Consider the following 18,024-nt stretch of genomic DNA (forward strand, 5'->3'; position numbering starts at 1 on the left):
AAACAAATAGTAAAGGACAAAAATAGTAAGAAGCTATAGAACAGCAGTGCTCCTGTTGACAGCTTTAAAAAATACAATAAGATAACTATATAATATGTTAAAAAAAAATATATAATAAAACATGTAAAAACAAATGATACAAATTGTGCAATGAAGGAGCTGTGCAGTTGTGCAGGTATGTTCATGATTTATAGTGAAAACTATTTTTTAACTCTGGCACTAAAAAGAACAAATGAAGAGCATTTCTATTGAAAAAAAAAGCTTAAATATTAAATAAAAAGCCTTTCTATTTAAAACAGATGTGGACGAATAAAAAAGTGACTGCCAATGATTCCATTCAAAATGATTTATGAATAAAGGCACCATCTATCAGCGATGAATCAAAGCACTCATAACATGCACCTGTAAATGTAGGGACCCTACAGGTGCATGAAATCCTGTTGGGTGGCCTCCATGTCTTCTCCGCTGGGAAATCTACAGGTCCTAAGTAAGCTTCCTTTTTCCTAAAGCCACCCTTGAGACTATATCATTGGTTTCTCTGAAAGGGCACCCTGGAGTTAATTTTATAATGTTTATCAATTCCTTTTTTAAAACATTGAAAAATTACGAACATAAAAGGTTAAAAAAAAAAAAAAAAAACATGATGAGCAACTTTGAAATTGTAATTTCCAACACCTTTAGCGGCTACAGTTTTAACAAAAGAAATTGCAGTCCTTTTGCACCCACTATTCGATTGGCTCATCTTGGTATCAGGTAAGTGTGGTGAATTGGAAAATATTTTTTCCTAAACACTTAACGTGTACTGTACAAAGTTGTTGTCTAAATAGCACTAAGGCTACTTTTGTTTGTTATTATAAATTAGAATAATTCTGAACAGATCGGTCGTCTCTAAAGTACTGTACCAAGAAAAGAAAATGCCTACCAGACAACCTCACTCACGCTCCCACTTACCTATTACGTAAATGAGAACGTTTGAGCACCTACGATTTCCTTTCCGCACATGAAAGCATCATCTCAGCGGTCAAGTCTTTATCTGAATTCCCATACGACTTGAACGCAGCACAAAACGACAGCAGGCAGAGGTGAAAAGTCTGGATCATGTTTTCATTCCAGCGAAGGCGTACATGAACGACAAAGGACACTGTAAAAATAAAATAAAAAACAAGGATCACCAGGGCGGCAAGCGAAGCACGTCGAGGTTCTGCCCACGACTGAGACGACATTGATGTTGTTGTTAGCAAACCAGCTAGCACAAGCTGAAATTTGTTAGCTAGCTAACGGAGGGACCCTGTTAGCTCACCGCCACCATCATTGCTTCTCGCCAGCTGTGCATCGCCCTGTCTTCCTACGATGGGAAACGCAGCAACTGCCAAGAAAGGCAACGAGCAAGAAAGCGGTAAGCACCTCAAAAAAACACACAAAAAAAACATTAAGCTACCCTACGTTAGCTATTGCACAGCGTTTTGCTTGCTTATCATATAATCATCATATGTAGAGCATCACTGTTGTGCAGTGTTAGCAGACTGTGTCACAGGAACATGGGCTGCAGACACGAACCATCTTTGGTAAAGCTGTTTATAAGGTGTGCTATAGCTCCCTTTGGAGTGAGCTGTGTTGTGAGTGCCACAGACGATGCAGCATGCTAATCATTTTAAGTGACAAGATAAGAAGATGACAGTCGGGGGGGGGGGTTAGTCTTTTGATGGGTTTTCTAATACAATGCAATATTTTCCGCACTATTTCACGCTTTTTCATAGTTTATAGGGGGCTAACAATCAGCTGCTAGGAGCTACAGTAGATAACATCAGCAAACATTGGTTTCTACTAAAGCTGCTTTGCAAGGCCTTGTAACTGAGAACAACAGGTAGGCCTGATTATCAACAACTTGTGGAGAAGTTCACCACATGGCCTCTTTTCTTGGGGTTGATAGGTAAGCTTTTGTTTCTTTTCCAAGCAGGGGCTGTAATATTGTGGGTTACTGTGTGTTTTTGTTTTTTTTCCCCTACCTGATGTGTCAAGTCAGCTGTCAACAAGTTTACTGTAAATCAAAAATGTTCTGCCTCGATCACTGCTTCATACAGTGACGTATACCTGTGGTGGTGGTGATGATGCTACAACATCACGATTTGAGCAGCTCCCCTCCTTCACAGTCCTCGCTTTTGATCAGTCACTTCACAGCAGTCGTGTTGTGTTTTGCATGCATTTGTGGTTAACTACCACAGGTAATCCACTAAACTGCACCATGCCACTCGTCGTGTGCCTGAAGATTCAGCTCTGACCTGCTGTCAGTTTGGCAGTAGTCCAAATAGTCTCACAACCTTTTGACTCAAGCCACCTGTAGTGTCTGCAGGGAGGTGTGGAGAGTTGTGTACAGTAACAATGTAACGCACGCTACATAAACACATTTTTTACACATTTTATTTAACAATGAGTAAGGCCTTTTTACCTGCTTTTTTTGTAACATAACAATGAGTAAGGTCTTTTTACTTGCTCTTTTGTGATGTTAACAGACAAAGAGTAAAGTATTTTTACCTGCTTTTTGTAAAGTGTCTCGAGTTAACACTTGTTATGAGTTGACGCTATACAAATAAAACTTGATTGATTGATTGATTGATTTTTTTTTTTTTTTTTGCATTTCTGCTCACGTCTGAGTTATTTAATTATTCTTATGGAGCCAAACTGGAGTAACCTCTAGAGAAAGCTGTACCTACCTATAGTACACGAGTGTCACAGAAAGGACGCAGCAGTAGTGCAAGTTGGTAAGGGTGTAGAGGAAAGCGCCTGAGAAGAACTGCATTGTTAAACCTCACCACCAGAGTGCACGCTAACCTGGAGATAACGTCCCTCTCCAGTCAGTGAGTGTTACTGGCCTACAGTTTCCTTATCAGCACTCTGAATGCGCGGCAGCTGTGCAAGGTCTTTTTTTTCCACGGCATCAACAGTTTGTCTCTGTTGTGCTCTGTGCCAACTTTGCGCACCTTTTTGTCAACACAATTTCATAATTTGCATGGCTGACCAAACAGTTGTAGGATTATGACATGAAATGAGAAAGTGTAACCACTGCAACTGAAGCCAAGTACATGAACAGGAAGCTTAACTTTATGTGGTTAGCCGAGCATTGCATTGCACTTCACTGCCTACAACAGGAAGCCAGTGTCACTCACTGGTCTACAGTTTGAAAACTGCTTCTGTGCTTAAGAGCCTTCTCGCTCACATATCAAATAAGATGGCTCAGGGAAAGGATCAGTCCTTCGCCAGCCGTATTTTTCACAAATATCGTAAGGGTAGCCAAGAGCAGAGAGGACCGGAGTGTGAGGGGCCTCATATCTCAGACTTCACCATCGTTTGGGATAAGTGGAGTAAGTGTTTCTGTTTTGCTTCTACATTTCGAATGTATCCGGCACCACCTGCAGCTCTGAGCAGAACGACTTTCAACTTGTTGTGACAGGAAAACTCATTAAGCCGAAGCTTGAAAAGTAAACCAAGGTGCTAATCACTTTAAATGGTACAAGTTTTCACATGTGTGTGATTATTCAGGTGGCTATCATTTATATTATAGGTCTTTAAAACGTTGAGACGCAGCCCCGTTTCCAAACCTTTACTAGAGTATGTTCCTATCTGCCTGATCAGGTTCCTAATCTCTGTATTTACACACATTTTTGATCCTCCAGAGACATCAGTAAAAGCACATTGAGCATAAGTCTTTGTAGCACTGTGCAGGCCATTTGTGGAGCTTCAGTTGCTTACATCACTTAAATATTTCCTGTCCTGTCATTTTTGTTGACCTGTTTTGCATGTATGAAATGTGTTGTTTTATGTGCTTTTCACAATGTCTTTATCAATCACTGTTTTTTTAAAAGTATTTGTGACCGATGTCTGACATTTAACAACATGTTATTCATTGAAGTGGGATGGTGAAAGCCTCTTGAGTTAATATTAGATGTTATCTAGAGGCGATATAAGAATATACATTTTCCAAGCGATGAAATCTTTTTTTTTTTTTTTTTCTTTCGATGCAGAGTTAGTGTCAGTCTTTGGTGGGTTTACTTATTCTCTGCCATTTTGTTGTATGTTGCATTTAATCCACTTTGATCTCAAATGTTCTTCTTTAAAGCACTTCATGAATGTTTCTTCCTCTCTTTCTCTTCTCCATCATTTCCATCCATGTGGGTGAATGTTCCTGCAAACCCTTGGTGAACTGTAGAGACTTTTGGTATGCTCATTATTTCCATGAGCCATCCTAAGTCACAGAGTTTATATTCTTCACTTCAGAACTGACAACATGTATATGGTTTTGAGTATGGATATTGTCAAGATGTTAGTGTACATCTTGCACTCACTGTATATCACAGTCTTACAACGCAATGCAATTAAACTGGCAACCACATACCAAGTGCAACACCGTTCATCAATCAGAAGATACTCACCATGACTCTGTGACTTTGGATATCTCATGTCTGCTGTGACTTTCACAATGCTTTTTTACTGCTTGCACTTCTGTGTCAGTTTTGTTCTGCATTTTGTCTTTTGTCACGGCCCGCAATTACTTCCACCCCTCGATTATTCCCACCTACTCCTGAAAGGGATGCAGAAAGTTTGACTTTGAATTGGCCAGCAAGTCCACAAGAGCTCTTTGCATCACTTTGTTGTTAGAGTTTCCTGCTTAGACGTGTGGTTTTGAGTTTTTCTTAATGAAGTATTTTTGCTGTTCTGTTAAGTATAGTCCTGCATCCCCCCCCCCACTAGTACTTGACATTTGCCTGACCTAAAAAATGCATTTCTTTCCCTGAACATGTTGAACTTTCCCAGTTTATCTCTCTCAACATGTGGCCTGACCTTGTGAGACTACCAGAAGTTTAATTATCCAATCACACTTTTGTCTCTTTGAACAGTGAAAGAGTTCTTAGCTAAAGCCAAAGAAGATTTCTTAAGAAAATGGGAGTGTCCACCCCAGGTACGTTGTTCTCCTTTTTAAGCTTTTATTTCTCTTAACACAGTAGATAGTTGCTGATGAAGCAAAATGATTAGACCTGGTGCTAGCCACTTCCTGGTTCAGATCTGATTGACTTACATGCAAGATGATTGCATCATAGCACTGCTAGATAAATGTATTTATTGTAAACCATATTTATCCAACTTATATGTTCTAACTAATGTATAGAGTCAAAACAAGCTACTACTGGCATCAAGAAGTAGTTACACGTAGCTATCAGAAATGCATGTTTTTAATAATGCTACCTCACTTTCACTTAAATTGTTTTTCTTTAGAGCACAACAGGCCTGGATGACTTTGATAGGTTCAAGACTCTGGGCACAGGCTCTTTCGGGCGAGTTATGCTTGTCAAACATAAAGAAACAAACCATTTCTATGCCATGAAGATCTTGGACAAACAAAAAGTAAGTTGTTTTTTTTTGTTTTTGTTTTAGGAACAGGTCATGGGAGTCTGTGAGAAGCACACTCCTGCATGCTTCACAAATGCTGTTACACCATAAACGCTGTGTATCTCTTAAAGGAAATGGAAAGTTCCTCTCATGCGGCGCAAGTACCTCACCATTGAAAACCTCAGAGGCGCTTCACACCAGTTTTGATCTGTAAATACTGATTTGAAAGTCGTAGGAGGTCAGCTCTTGATTGGTGTGCTGCTCATGCAGCAGTCATCTGCTCTCTTGAATTTCACACTGTTGGTAAAAGATGTTAACTCGTCTGACTTTCTACTGAAAGACTCGACAGTGTGTGGGGCCTTCAGTATGTGTTGACACTGAACATTCATCAGCCCATTACAAGAGACTGAAAGAATGATTCTTTGTTTTTCAGTATTATTCCACTTATAATAATATGGCACGTTCCTGCACACCATTTCCAAAAAGCATTTCATCCATTAACATGTTGGTGGATTGTTGTTTTTTTACACTTTAAAGTGTACATAGTTTCACATTCAGTACTTTATACAAATTAACTTACAGAGACTTGAAACAGTGGGAAGGTAATCCATCATAGGAACTGTCATGGCTGGGTGCCATGTTAGTGTGTGCATGCAGTTAAAACTTAGTGACTGTCCAACAGGTTGTTTTTCTACATTACAAGTTGTCAAATTTCATCACATATTTGTTCATCCAGGCACATTTTTATGAGAATACATACAACATGAAAGAAAAATAATTTAAAAAAAACAAGCAAAAGGTACAAAGAGAAAAAGAGTAATTACTTTTAGATTTTAAAAAAAGAAAAGAAAAAAAAGTATTATTGTTGGTCTCATTATTTAGATTCTTCTGTCTTCAGAACGGCTTGATGATTCAATGTCAACTCTCAAATCTCTTTTTTCAGAGTTTATGAATGCTCACTTCACAACTGTTCAACATGGAACAATTCTTTTATTGTTTATCTATTATGCTCAAGTCTCTGCAAGTTCGATTCTCACAATTTTTGCACTGAAGAAAGTACAGACAGAAAGTGGTAATTTAATGGAATTATCATTCATATTTCTAAACCTAAACTATTTTTAAAAAAAAACACACAAGTAGCTCTTTCAAATCATGAAAACCTTTATATGATCTTAACGTCTTTCTGCACTTTGTATCCCCAAAATCATCCTTTTCTGCTGAATTGACCTTTAGTGCTGATATTATCTACTTTGCTTTGCTTTTTTTCCAGGTGGTCAAGTTGAAGCAGATAGAACACACACTAAATGAAAAGAGAATACTACAGGCCGTCTCGTTCCCCTTCCTCGTCAGATTGGAGTACGCTTTCAAGGTACATATTCACACACACCTCTAATAACACACTGCATGCTTTCAACATAAGTGTTTTTTTTATCTTGTCACTTTGCTACTATTTATAGAAAACATCTTAAAATAACCTGCCAATTTTATCTTTATACTTAGAAAAAAAAAAAAAGGAAATTCCTGTAGTACATCTTATCCTAATCTAGTCTGTTTTATCTTTCAACCTGAAGAATCGATCGTCGAAACGATGATTAGTTATGATCTGCTTAACTCTCTGTTTCACAGGACAACTCAAACCTCTACATGGTGATGGAGTATGTGCCCGGTGGAGAAATGTTCTCACACCTCAGACGTATTGGAAGGTTCAGGTACGGTCATTTAAACTAAACGAAGACATATCTTGAGAGTGACCTTCTTTTAAAGATGGCTATGATTTCGCTCCTACTACATTCATAGATGATTTGTGTTCATGTATGGCACAATATCTGACTGTCTACTGTCCCTTCTTTCAGTGAAAACCATGCAAGATTTTATGCAGCTCAGATAATACTCACCTTTGAGTACCTTCACTCGCTGGACCTCATCTACAGAGACCTGAAGCCTGAAAACCTGCTCATAGATCAACATGGGTATATCCAGGTGTGCATTTAATGTAAAGTTTGTCAAGAAAGGAGAAATGTCAGTCATTATAATCACTCTTCAGCTGCAAGTAGAAAACATTTTACAGCTCTTTTATTTTTTTTTTATTATTTTTTTTTTTTAGATCTTCTGTTACAATTTTTCTTTCACAATACCAGTTTGGATAACTTGACTTTATCATCTTTCATGATGTCATATTAGCTTACAGAAAAACAGCTGACATGGTGAAAGAGCAGTCCAAAGGGAAAAATAAGCAGACAATTCATGCCTTGTTTACTCAAAACGCCCAAAGTCTTTCAGGTTATTGGAAATAATAAGAAAGCTATTACTCCTTGTCATCCCCCTCTAGTCTCTCAGATTTAACTGACTTGGTGAATCAAGATTTTTATTTCTGGGGGAAATTCTACATCTGTTATTCCATCCTAACTAAAAGAAGATAACCAGCGGGTAGTTGTTGTCATGTCTGTATGCATTTCATACCACTTTCTTATCTCTTTGATCAAGTTGGAAAGCTAGCTGATTAGCTCATTTGCTGGCTTAATGAACGTTCCCTTTTTTTTATGGAAAGACTTCAAAACACCAACCGCCATCCACCAAAAGCTACTCGCAGTGTTAGGATCCAGTACCCAGCATGTTTTTCAAGGCGTTCAGTGTTTGTTTCGTGTTTATTCAGCCCGCTCCGGACAGTAACTTTTCAGCCTGTACTGTTCAGCAAGGTGCTGAATATCGCTGCTTCAGGTTTACCAATCATATACTAGATTGGGTGGTACTCGTCGCCGGGGTAACAGAGAAAAACAGAGGCTTGTCAGATGATCATCACAGAGAAAGTGAATTTATGGGAACATGGTCGATGCAGCTCAGTGTTTGATTGATAGTAATAAAAACAAATAGATGACTAAAAAGCAGAGAGTGACTTTCTGATGTTTGGATATAATACTCGTGATTTTATTCTCTCCTACTGTATGATTTGACCTTTGTTGTTGTTCAAAAAGGAAAAGAGAATTGCAGTATTTGTTGTATCACAATACTTCAGAATCTCAATACATACTGAATCGGCACCCAAGAATAGAGAAAATCAAATCATGACATAAGCTTATCAGCCCAGCCTTACCTTGTACCCTACTTATACCTGTGGGACAATAAAACAGATATATTATAGGTGGGAAATCACTGATTGGTGATATTGTTTTACCTAGAACTACACATTTGTTGCTGTTGTTGAAGGGCCAATAAATCCTAATATTTGATTGATGCATTGACTGACATACTTGGTGATGTATTTTGTGTGTGGCTGTTCATTTGTTTGTCAGAAACGTTAACTTTGCTGCTTCTTGGCCAGGACACTCTAGAAAAAGATATTTTAATCTCAGTGAGGTTCCTCTGGTTAAACCGATGTTTAATCCCAGAAGAAAGTGTTAACTTGTATTTCTCCTTTACCATGTTACTTATGGTAAACATGTATTTCAATGTGAACCTTGAACTGGGGTGGCGCATGTGCAGGATGTTGTGTGTGTGTGTGTGTGCGGGGAGACGAGCTGGGGGCTGTTGTGTGTGTCCAACGGGAGGTGAATAAAGTTTTGACACCAAATTAACTTAGTGTTTATTATAGTTAACAGAAAGCTCGTTATGGTAGAGTTTAATTTAAAGCAGGTAACTAAATAGACAAATTAAAACATCTATAAGGTTTGTCTAAAAAGCTAATATTCAGAGGCTTCTGTTAATAGCTTCAGTAAAGTGTGTGGTTTGTCTTGAGGATGTTCCTTTTCTTCTTATTTGCTCCTGTGTTCTTCCTTCAGGTCACAGACTTCGGCTTTGCTAAAAGGGTAAAAGGGAGAACCTGGACGTTGTGTGGAACTCCTGAGTACCTGGCTCCAGAGATCATCCTCAGCAAGGTGAACTAATCAAATATAATCATTGTTGAGCCTCACAGTGGGAACCTTAAGCTGTAACTTGTTTTACTTCTCCACTTATTTCTAACTCTTTCAGGGCTACAACAAAGCTGTGGACTGGTGGGCACTGGGAGTCCTCATCTATGAAATGGCTGCTGGTTACCCTCCATTTTTTGCAGATCAACCAATCCAGATCTATGAAAAGATTGTGTCTGGCAAGGTAAACAAAAAAAAAAAGCAACATTAAAGGTGGATATTATAATGCATTGTTTTCTGTGTCTGTAACCATGGGCAGCAACTTGGCATTATTTCTACAATAATGCCAATAGTAACAGACTAAACTGTAACCAAAATGTCTAATTAAATTGTCAACTCTTCTTGACAATCCAGGGTTTGCTTCTGTTTTGTGCTTTTCATCCCTCTAGGTACGATTCCCCTCTCACTTTAGCTCCGACCTGAAGGATCTGCTGAGAAACCTGCTGCAGGTTGACCTGACAAAAAGATTTGGCAACCTGAAGAATGGCGTGAATGACATCAAAAATCACAAGTGGTTTTCCACAACAGACTGGATAGCCATCTATGAGAGGAAGGTGGGTATTTGTTTAATGTGTGACGAACTGATGCATCTTTAGGATGTTTTTGTATTCAGTAATATGTTCTCACCAACATTTTCTTCTCGTTTTTTTTAAATAGAAAGTTCATACATGTCCATTACATGTACGTCCGTTTGAATATTGCTGTCATTTATTTTCACTTTTATCAATCGTAGTCCTGCCTTCTAAAATTGTGGACAGGCCTCCTTCCTCTAAATTTCTTCCTGAATAACCAAAGAGCAGCCATTTTTAAATCTGAACCTCAAGCCCAGTAAAACATACCATCTAAAAGAAATCATCATTTACCCCTGGTTCCCCTTAATCTACTGCTGTGTGACAGTTATGCAGTCCCTCATGTTCTACATCTCAGGGTTTCTTTAAGCTGGTCAGACTTCATGATGTAATGTCTGAGTAGCAATGTAAATCTAGAAATTATTACCAAAACATTAAGACAGGTGATTCTTTTTTTTACTTTACACCACTAAAACTAAGACTATGCGACGTCCTTTTAAAAAAAAAATAAAAAAAAAAATAAAAAAGATTGAGGACATATTGTCTGTTAGCTGACATGATGGTTCCAACAGTGAAAATACTGTCTTGGTGCAACACTGCAACTATATCAGCCATGGTTCAGTATATTTGATCAGGAACACAGAATCCTCATTGTCTCCTCTGTGTCAGGTCGAAGCCCCCTTCATGCCAAAGTGCAGAGGACCAGGAGACACAAGCAACTTCGACGACTACGAGGAGGAGGACATTCGTGTCTCACAAACGGAAAAATGTGCAAAAGAGTTTGCTGATTTCTAGGGAGAGTGATACCGAGTCTCATCAGGGCTCTCACATTTTGGGATATTTGCACTCTCCCAAGGGGTTAAAGTGGAACTGAGGCCGTCTTGTGTTGAAAACCAATGCCTCGTTCCTTCATTCCACACAGCTGAATGAGGTCCTTCTTGCCATGATCCTGCGTGCAGTGAGCACTTACCTATACACAGGCACATTATGCAGACATACCCTCGTGCTGCAACACAGAAATGCTAGACCACGTTTTCTTTTTTTCTCTTTTCTTTTTTATGTTTGCCACTTTTGAAAAGCCTCCCTTTTTTCTTATTTCAATTCATCAGTTATTTGAAAAGCAATTTAAACAAATATAATAACCATTTTTGTGTGGCACAAAGAGAGATTGATTGTATTAGCTGGTGTTGCACATATTGTGATATGAGCTTTGAGGAAACAGAAGGTGTTTTTGAGGTGGGGGGAGCGGGGGGGGCGGGGAATTTTGAACTTTTTATTTTTGCTTGTTATCAGTCATCTGTGACACGCCTGATTTTGTTTTAAGCTTTATTCTATAAGTTAGTAATCATGAACTCTTCAACATAAATCATCATTCATTAATTCATCGTTCTGGTGTCCTTAAGACCTAGAAACCATGTTTTTTGTGCGTTTAAGAATATACATATAAGACACGAGATTTTCAAACAGGAGCTGGTTTTAAGATGAAGGGAAAGTAACTCTGAAGAGTCCTTGAAGGGATTCACAGTGACAAGTGTTTTTACTGAGCAGAAACTTGTCAGTGCTGTATTAACCAATCAATTGTAGCATTGTTTTATTCATATCTGACCACATGACATTTACTTTTACCTCAGGCATGGTGTGGTTTTCAAAGAATTTGAGTGAGATGATATATTTTTCAGGTATAACTCTGTCTCACTAGGAAGGAAATCTGAAGCCGTTTGAGTTTGTCACTCCAAACGTCTGTCTTTGATATGTCCAAAAATCGATGATGTGTACTGATATGGCATTTTTCAATAACTGAAAGGTCAGTATGTATCTTTTTTTTTTTTTCTTCAGAGTGTGTTGTTGAGGATGCAGAGCAGTGTTGGTCAGGACATATTTTGTCTATTTGGGCGCGTGCTTCAATTTAGTTTCTAAAGTCAAAGTGTGCTTTACACATCATGTAATTGCCATATTTGTTTGACCCTTTTTTTTTTTTTACATTTGCATGTATGTAACGTTTGTACAGCAGTGTCACAACAAGCTAATAATTCCCAGAAAGTGTTCCCATTTTTATTTTATTGTTATTTTGTTTGTTGTGTATTTTGATCCGTCACATCCAGGCTCGTTGATGCTTTAGATTTGTAACGCCACTTTTATCTGAGTGGCATATTTTTTCTGCATAATTCACTGAAGCAAAACTATATCATTAATCATGAATTAATAATCACAGAAAAATGGATATATATCATAACCTTAAAGTATTCATTCATCTTAGTTACCACTTGGGTTGAAACATATAAGTACCTCAACTATAGCTCTGTAGTTCTTTTTGCATCATTTTATAAACCAGTTTGTACACTGTGATGGAGCAGTATGTGCTCATTCTTCCTCTCCTGACTGCTCAGGTTGAGTCGTGGCAGTTCAAGAACGATAACAGACAAAAATGCTGTTGTCTTGTTACAGACTTTCAAAGGGAAAAAGGTCAAGAGTCTGACTTTTGAAGAACATTTAGTCATTGTAAATCACTCCTATTAAGTTATTGTCTACATGTATTTAATCTGTTTTCCCCTTGAGACAAAATGAGATGAATGAGGGATTTTATGCTTGGTACCAGTCATTTACTATTCATTCTGACACATTGTTGGTCCTTCTTTATTTATGTGTATTTAACAGGTGATCTTATAATCTGTTTGTCAGATGTCCCACATAAGGCCAAGGTGTCCACATTTTGAACTAAGATGTCAGAGAAGCCCTGGTTGCTCCTGCTTCTGAGATCTTTGATTTCCCTCCAGGAAAGTTTCTCTGCTGTCCACAGTTTGAGCTTTTTTTTTTTTTCTACTGGCCGCGTACTCTGGGTGTCAAGGAAATCAAAGTGAAGTTATCTCACATCTTGTTGGAAACAATTATTTGTTGTTGAAAGTCATACAATTCAGTCTTTTTGCATACAGTTGAATCATTATTTTACACGTTGCTCAAGTGTTTGTAGCAGAAAGAAATGCAATTCCATCAACTTCAACAATCTACGAGAACCAAATGTGAAAAAAAGGTTTTGGGGCTGAATGCTTTTTTTAAGGTACTCATGTATAGTATATGAATAATAGCTATGCCCAATTTTCGAAGTTTTGTCATAGATTGAAAACATGTGTTCAATCTTTATATAATGTATGTATACATTATCTAGTCCTGAATTCCTTATTTGTTACATTTCCTATTTTTATTTAAAGAGATGCCTAATAAATTACATTTTTTCGACCTGCATAGTTCTCTAGGGATCGTAACTGTTTTATTCACAAAGTGGTTATTTATAGTGAAAACATTTGGATTTTATATTAACTTTTTATTCATTTGCACTAATGAAAAACTAGACATTTATTTAAAAAAAATACCACATTTAAAAAGGAAATGATGCAAATGTCTAAATTGAAGTCTTTTATTTCAATTTATTTTATCTTCAAACCTTTTTATTTTAAATTATTAACTCCAAAAAAATCACTTTATCAAGAATGATCCAAATTATTTCACACGTTTGAAGGCTTGAAACAGTAGGTAATTGAAGAATCGTTTCATTCGGAGAAGCTTTGAAAACTACACCTGGGAATTCAGCATGTTTCTGCCCAAATGGCCCGTGTGTAAACCTATACCCAGAGTGTGTAGGTAATCCACAGCTCTATTTATGTGTCATTTATCCTCTGTGTGTGTAATAATGTTTGTCATATTTGATGTAATATGATGGCACTTTTCCCTGAGCCACCTCACAGACCTGACTGAAGGAAATCAGTATGAGTTGTTCATGCCTAGTCACACATGCAAGTATGGGATCAATTATCTGAAATGTGTCTGTATTTAGTTTGTGAGTTATTTTGCACATCATTTAGACGGCTGACACGTTTTTTTTCCCACCCATATTTACTTGTGTTTGCAAGGGAAATATAGGCCTACTTTGCTGTAGCAGATTTTATGTAACAAAGGATATGTCACTATAATAAATTGTTTTTAATAAAAACTCATTTTTTTGTGATTTTTTTTTTTTTTAAATGTGGTAAGAAATGCTATTATCGCAATATATTGATAGTATGATCATACCCAGAGCCTTACAATTAAACAGCTGTATTATAAGGCTCTGGTCATACCGAGCAACAAACTGTGTAGCGTCAAAACCGAAAGAACTTCAATTCCCATGATTCTCAGCTGTCATGTGGGCGAAGGAAGCTAAACCGATGAAGAGGTGCTAGTTGGCTTTACTTGATTAAATCCTTATTTCATCACGTTATTGTGGTCCGTTAATTTGATTTATAAATTATTTTGGTGACGTAGCAGCTTTTTGTTATCTAAGGTAGGTGATTATCTTTGAAGATCCGCTGTTGTCAAGCAGGAATCATCTGAAATAAGGTAACTGTTACATTTTGAAATAGCAATGCCTGCTAACTATCCCTGTTAGCTAAATACGAACAGCATCGATTAAATACGACATTTCGTCCTTTAGTATAGAGGTAGTTATCTTACGCTTTGCAGGAATTTTCTAATTTTAACTTTATGTATATGTGTGGCAATATCTCTTAAGTGATGTTATTTTCCTATTGTTGATCTAGATAACTAGTTTGTGTCCTAATTTTAACACTGTCAGTAATTGAAGCGTTATAAACAATGTGTTACTCTCTGTTTCTAATGTAAATGTAATTTGTAATGCTTCTCCAGGTGCTCCGTGGTGCTGTCATTGCAGTGAGGATGTCCAGTGGAGAAAGATGCAGTGATGATATTTAAACTGGCAACGCACTAAAGTTCCCCGTCAGGAGACATCTGATGAAAAGTTACTGCAACATAACAGATTGTAAGACGCTCGTTAAGCCTGTGCTGTGTCTAATTCTTGCTTAAACTTAACAATAGAACTGCCTCAATGTTTCGATGTTGTTTTAAATTCTGCTCGTGTGATGAAGAAGCGCACAGAGCCCTCAGGCCGATGAGAGGCTCATTATGAAGTAATGTTTGGTTTTGACCAAGCAGTGTTTAAACTCCCAGCTGAACACCAAGACTAATAAAGTCTGGCTGACTAGAGGGTAAATGTTTGTTAGTTGGATTTATTTAATCAAAGTTGGTTTTATTGTTCATAATGATCTCGTATCAGAAGAAAAAGTTGTCCTTTAAACGACGAAGTCTTGGTTGTTGTAGATGACAAAGATGAAACTGCGTTTTAAAAAAAGAGCTGCTGAAAAACTGAGTCAATCAAAACTGATTTTTTTTTTTTTTTTTTTAAACCCTGTGGTGAAAAATGGAAGAGAACAGGATGTACAAAATATTTACAAAAGCTTGCAAATAGTAGCATGACATCCGCAATATGTAATGCAGTGTTGTAAATGTATGGAAATGGATTCAAGATTGAACTTCATTCCGAAAATTCAGAAATAGCATATATTGCTTTTAGTAAAATCAAGCTGGTATGAAAACATGACATTAGACACCAAAAGGAACCAAAAAAAACACGTTCACACATATGCGCAGTTTCGCCTCCTCTGATTCCTGATTCCTTGTCCCCATTCAAATCTGACCCCCTTTTCTCGCTGGCTGTATCTAGCACCTTTACCCAGGTGTGTAGGTGATGTAGCAGCAGAAGCAATGTTTACCTGACTAACCACACGCGCACTATAAAACATCAAATTGGCGACAACAAATATTAAGAATGTTTTTTTTTTGTGCGTTAAAAAACAGTCCAAATAATCCACTGGATTACATTTATTTTCCAATGATTATAGTTTCAATTCAAATAAATAAAGTCTGCCAAAACCTCAATTTTTAGGAGATGGAACCAGACAATGTTCTGCATCAGTGTTGGATGATGGGTTAAAAAAGAAGTATTTGATTGCTGTTAATGGTCTGACTGATAAATCTAATACTTATTTCAACTCGTCTTTAAAGGTGTCTTCAGATACCGTTTCTTGCTGAAATACAGAAATAAATGTTATTAAAAAAGCGATGTAAACTATAAACGACTTACTTGCAGTAATATTTGACTCACAAATTATCATCATTTATAACAACATCTCTAATAAGCACCTGAAGGATTTGCATTGAGAAAAAAATAAAAAATAGTGTTTTCAAAGGTGAAAGTCCACTTACAAGTAGATTTTTTCAGGAGCATTGCAAAGCTATGGTTTATAGAGGGTCATCTGCTGAGTTGTGAACTTGTAAGTGGACATAGCAGTTAAGATATCTATTTTTTAAAGCAATGCATCTTGTGTGTGTGTGTGTTGTGTTTTTGAAATCATTTTAAAGTAAATTCAGATGGATTATAAAAACATGAAAGTTGCTAAATGTTGTTATGCTTGTTAACAAACAGTCAGAGGTGTATTCATCATTGAATTTATTGTTTTCTACAGCCGGCATGGAGGACAAGGCAAATGGCTCTGTTGACACAAAAAGGTAAAATTTCAAATTCATTTGGGAAAACTCATTATTAAAAGATTTGATAGACTTTGTTAAACAGATGATACAGCTGACTGTGCACTCTGTGACCTCGCAGCCCCGTGGAGAACGGTCAGCTGCCAGACCCGGCCAATTGGGGGGTCGCTGACGTTGTCAATTACTTCAAAGCAACAGGGTTTGAGGAGCAAGCCACAGCTTTCCAGGATCAGGTTAGGTTGCTCTTCATGCTCAAATAGTCCCATCACGTTAAAAAAGAAAGCCAGGATTTTATTCAAACATTTCTGTCTTTCCACCTGACAGGAAATCGATGGCAAGTCCCTGCTCCTGATGACGCGTAATGACGTCCTTACTGGGCTGTCAATAAAGCTCGGCCCTGCTCTGAAAATATACGAGTATCACGTAAAGCCGCTGCAAACTCAACACCTGAAGAGCAACGCCTCGTAGCAGCGCAGGCCCCACCCCAACCCCCACCTCAGTGACAATCATCGTGACAGGAGATCCCAGGTTAGCTGCAGCTCCTCTGGCGGCACCTTAACAGGACTTTAATGCTGTATGTTTTTTTTACAAGTGTCGCCCCCAAAAATGGGTTGCACACCAAGTCCACTCAGCTGTTTACCCTTTCAGCCATTATTTCTGTCTGCTGCTTGAGAAATGAATTTCATTTTTTGTGCGTCTTTAATTTAAATTGAATGACTTTTTGGGACAATACTCAGCGGGTATAATTCTTTTAGTGTGTATGTTTGTTTTTGTGTGTGTGTGCGATGTGAAGTGACCCATGTTGGTTTAAAAAAAGTATTTGTATATAAGATGATATATAGTTGAAAACTGTGTATGTTTTGTCCTACCTGAACACTTTGATACATGCAGTTAATGATTCTAATGCATCCCATTTAGTCCTGAAATCACTTTTATGCTCTAAACTGTGCAGCTGAGTCCATGAGTAGTCCTTAGCATGTAACTATGAAGCATCTTTGTTTTCCCTGACACGAGCCAATCTGAAGCCTCTTTGTTACTGCACACCTACATTATCCAGACTCAAGGCTCTTGATATGAAATTATTTATGTGTATATATATTCTTATTGCGTTCCTACTTGTGGTGCTTTTGGCATTGTCACGACGACAACTGTATTGAAGTGTGTATGAACAATGTATGTGAAACATTACACTGGAGTTTGAAAATCTTGAATCAAAGATTTGCAATAAATGGTGCTCTTTTTTTCTCACCAAAGAACAACATTGGTGTAGGAATTTATTGATTATGCTTGTTATTCTTTGGTCGATATATATTTAGCAAATGCACTACCAACCCTGGAAACAAAAGCTTTGAAGATATTGCATGAGGGCAAATCTTTCAAATGTGTCATACGTAAGCTCTCATGTTGAAAGCATATTTCCCTTCCTTCATCCTACCAGCAAAATGGCTGCCCAGCATACACATTTACATTGTGATTGTGATTTCACATTGCCTTACAGTGTTGCAAAAATCACTGGAGGTGCAGCGTATAAGAGCAGTGGACGCTTCACATACACACACACACACACACACACAGCCCTATTCCAGCCTGTAATTACACATTGCCATTGTCTCACCCTGGCTGTTTAGGGCTGGAACGACCTCGCCCAACCATTTCATCAACGTGCATTACACACTGCAGAAGAGGTGTAAAGAGGATAATTATAATTGTAATTTAAATGATCCCACCTGGAACTGGCAACATGTAAAAAGCTGTAGTTTGTGTGCGCAAACAGAACAGAAATTAAAAGTTGT

At 37.7% G+C, this 18,024-nt stretch overlaps 2 protein-coding genes across 3 annotated transcripts; both read left to right on the plus strand.

Moving 5' to 3' along the window:
• Positions 1-1,044: 1,044 nt before the first annotated feature.
• Positions 1,045-13,845, plus strand: prkacba (protein kinase, cAMP-dependent, catalytic, beta a). 2 transcript variants are annotated; one of them, XM_020648645.3, is made up of 10 exons: positions 1,045-1,396; positions 4,893-4,954; positions 5,269-5,397; positions 6,653-6,751; positions 7,009-7,091; positions 7,236-7,362; positions 9,159-9,254; positions 9,349-9,471; positions 9,677-9,841; positions 10,526-13,845. In XM_020648645.3, exons 1-10 carry the CDS (start codon positions 1,351-1,353, stop codon positions 10,649-10,651), a joined length of 1,056 nt encoding a protein of 351 aa, XP_020504301.1. In that variant the 5' UTR covers positions 1,045-1,350; the 3' UTR covers positions 10,652-13,845. The 2 variants fall into 2 exon arrangements, with proteins under 2 accessions (XP_020504301.1, XP_020504298.1); XM_020648642.3 differs by lacking the exon at positions 1,045-1,396 and adding an exon at positions 3,158-3,359.
• A 168-nt stretch (positions 13,846-14,013) lies between these two features.
• Positions 14,014-17,490, plus strand: samd13 (sterile alpha motif domain containing 13). The gene is made up of 5 exons (XM_029280185.2): positions 14,014-14,227; positions 14,534-14,666; positions 16,210-16,252; positions 16,353-16,464; positions 16,556-17,490. Exons 2-5 carry the CDS (start codon positions 14,639-14,641, stop codon positions 16,697-16,699), a joined length of 327 nt encoding a protein of 108 aa, XP_029136018.1. The 5' UTR covers positions 14,014-14,227; positions 14,534-14,638; the 3' UTR covers positions 16,700-17,490.
• The last annotated feature ends 534 nt before the right edge of the window (positions 17,491-18,024 follow it).

Source organism: Labrus bergylta, chromosome 6 (assembly GCF_963930695.1).
Source record: "Labrus bergylta chromosome 6, fLabBer1.1, whole genome shotgun sequence".
NCBI classification, from domain to species: Eukaryota; Metazoa; Chordata; class Actinopteri; order Labriformes; family Labridae; genus Labrus; species Labrus bergylta.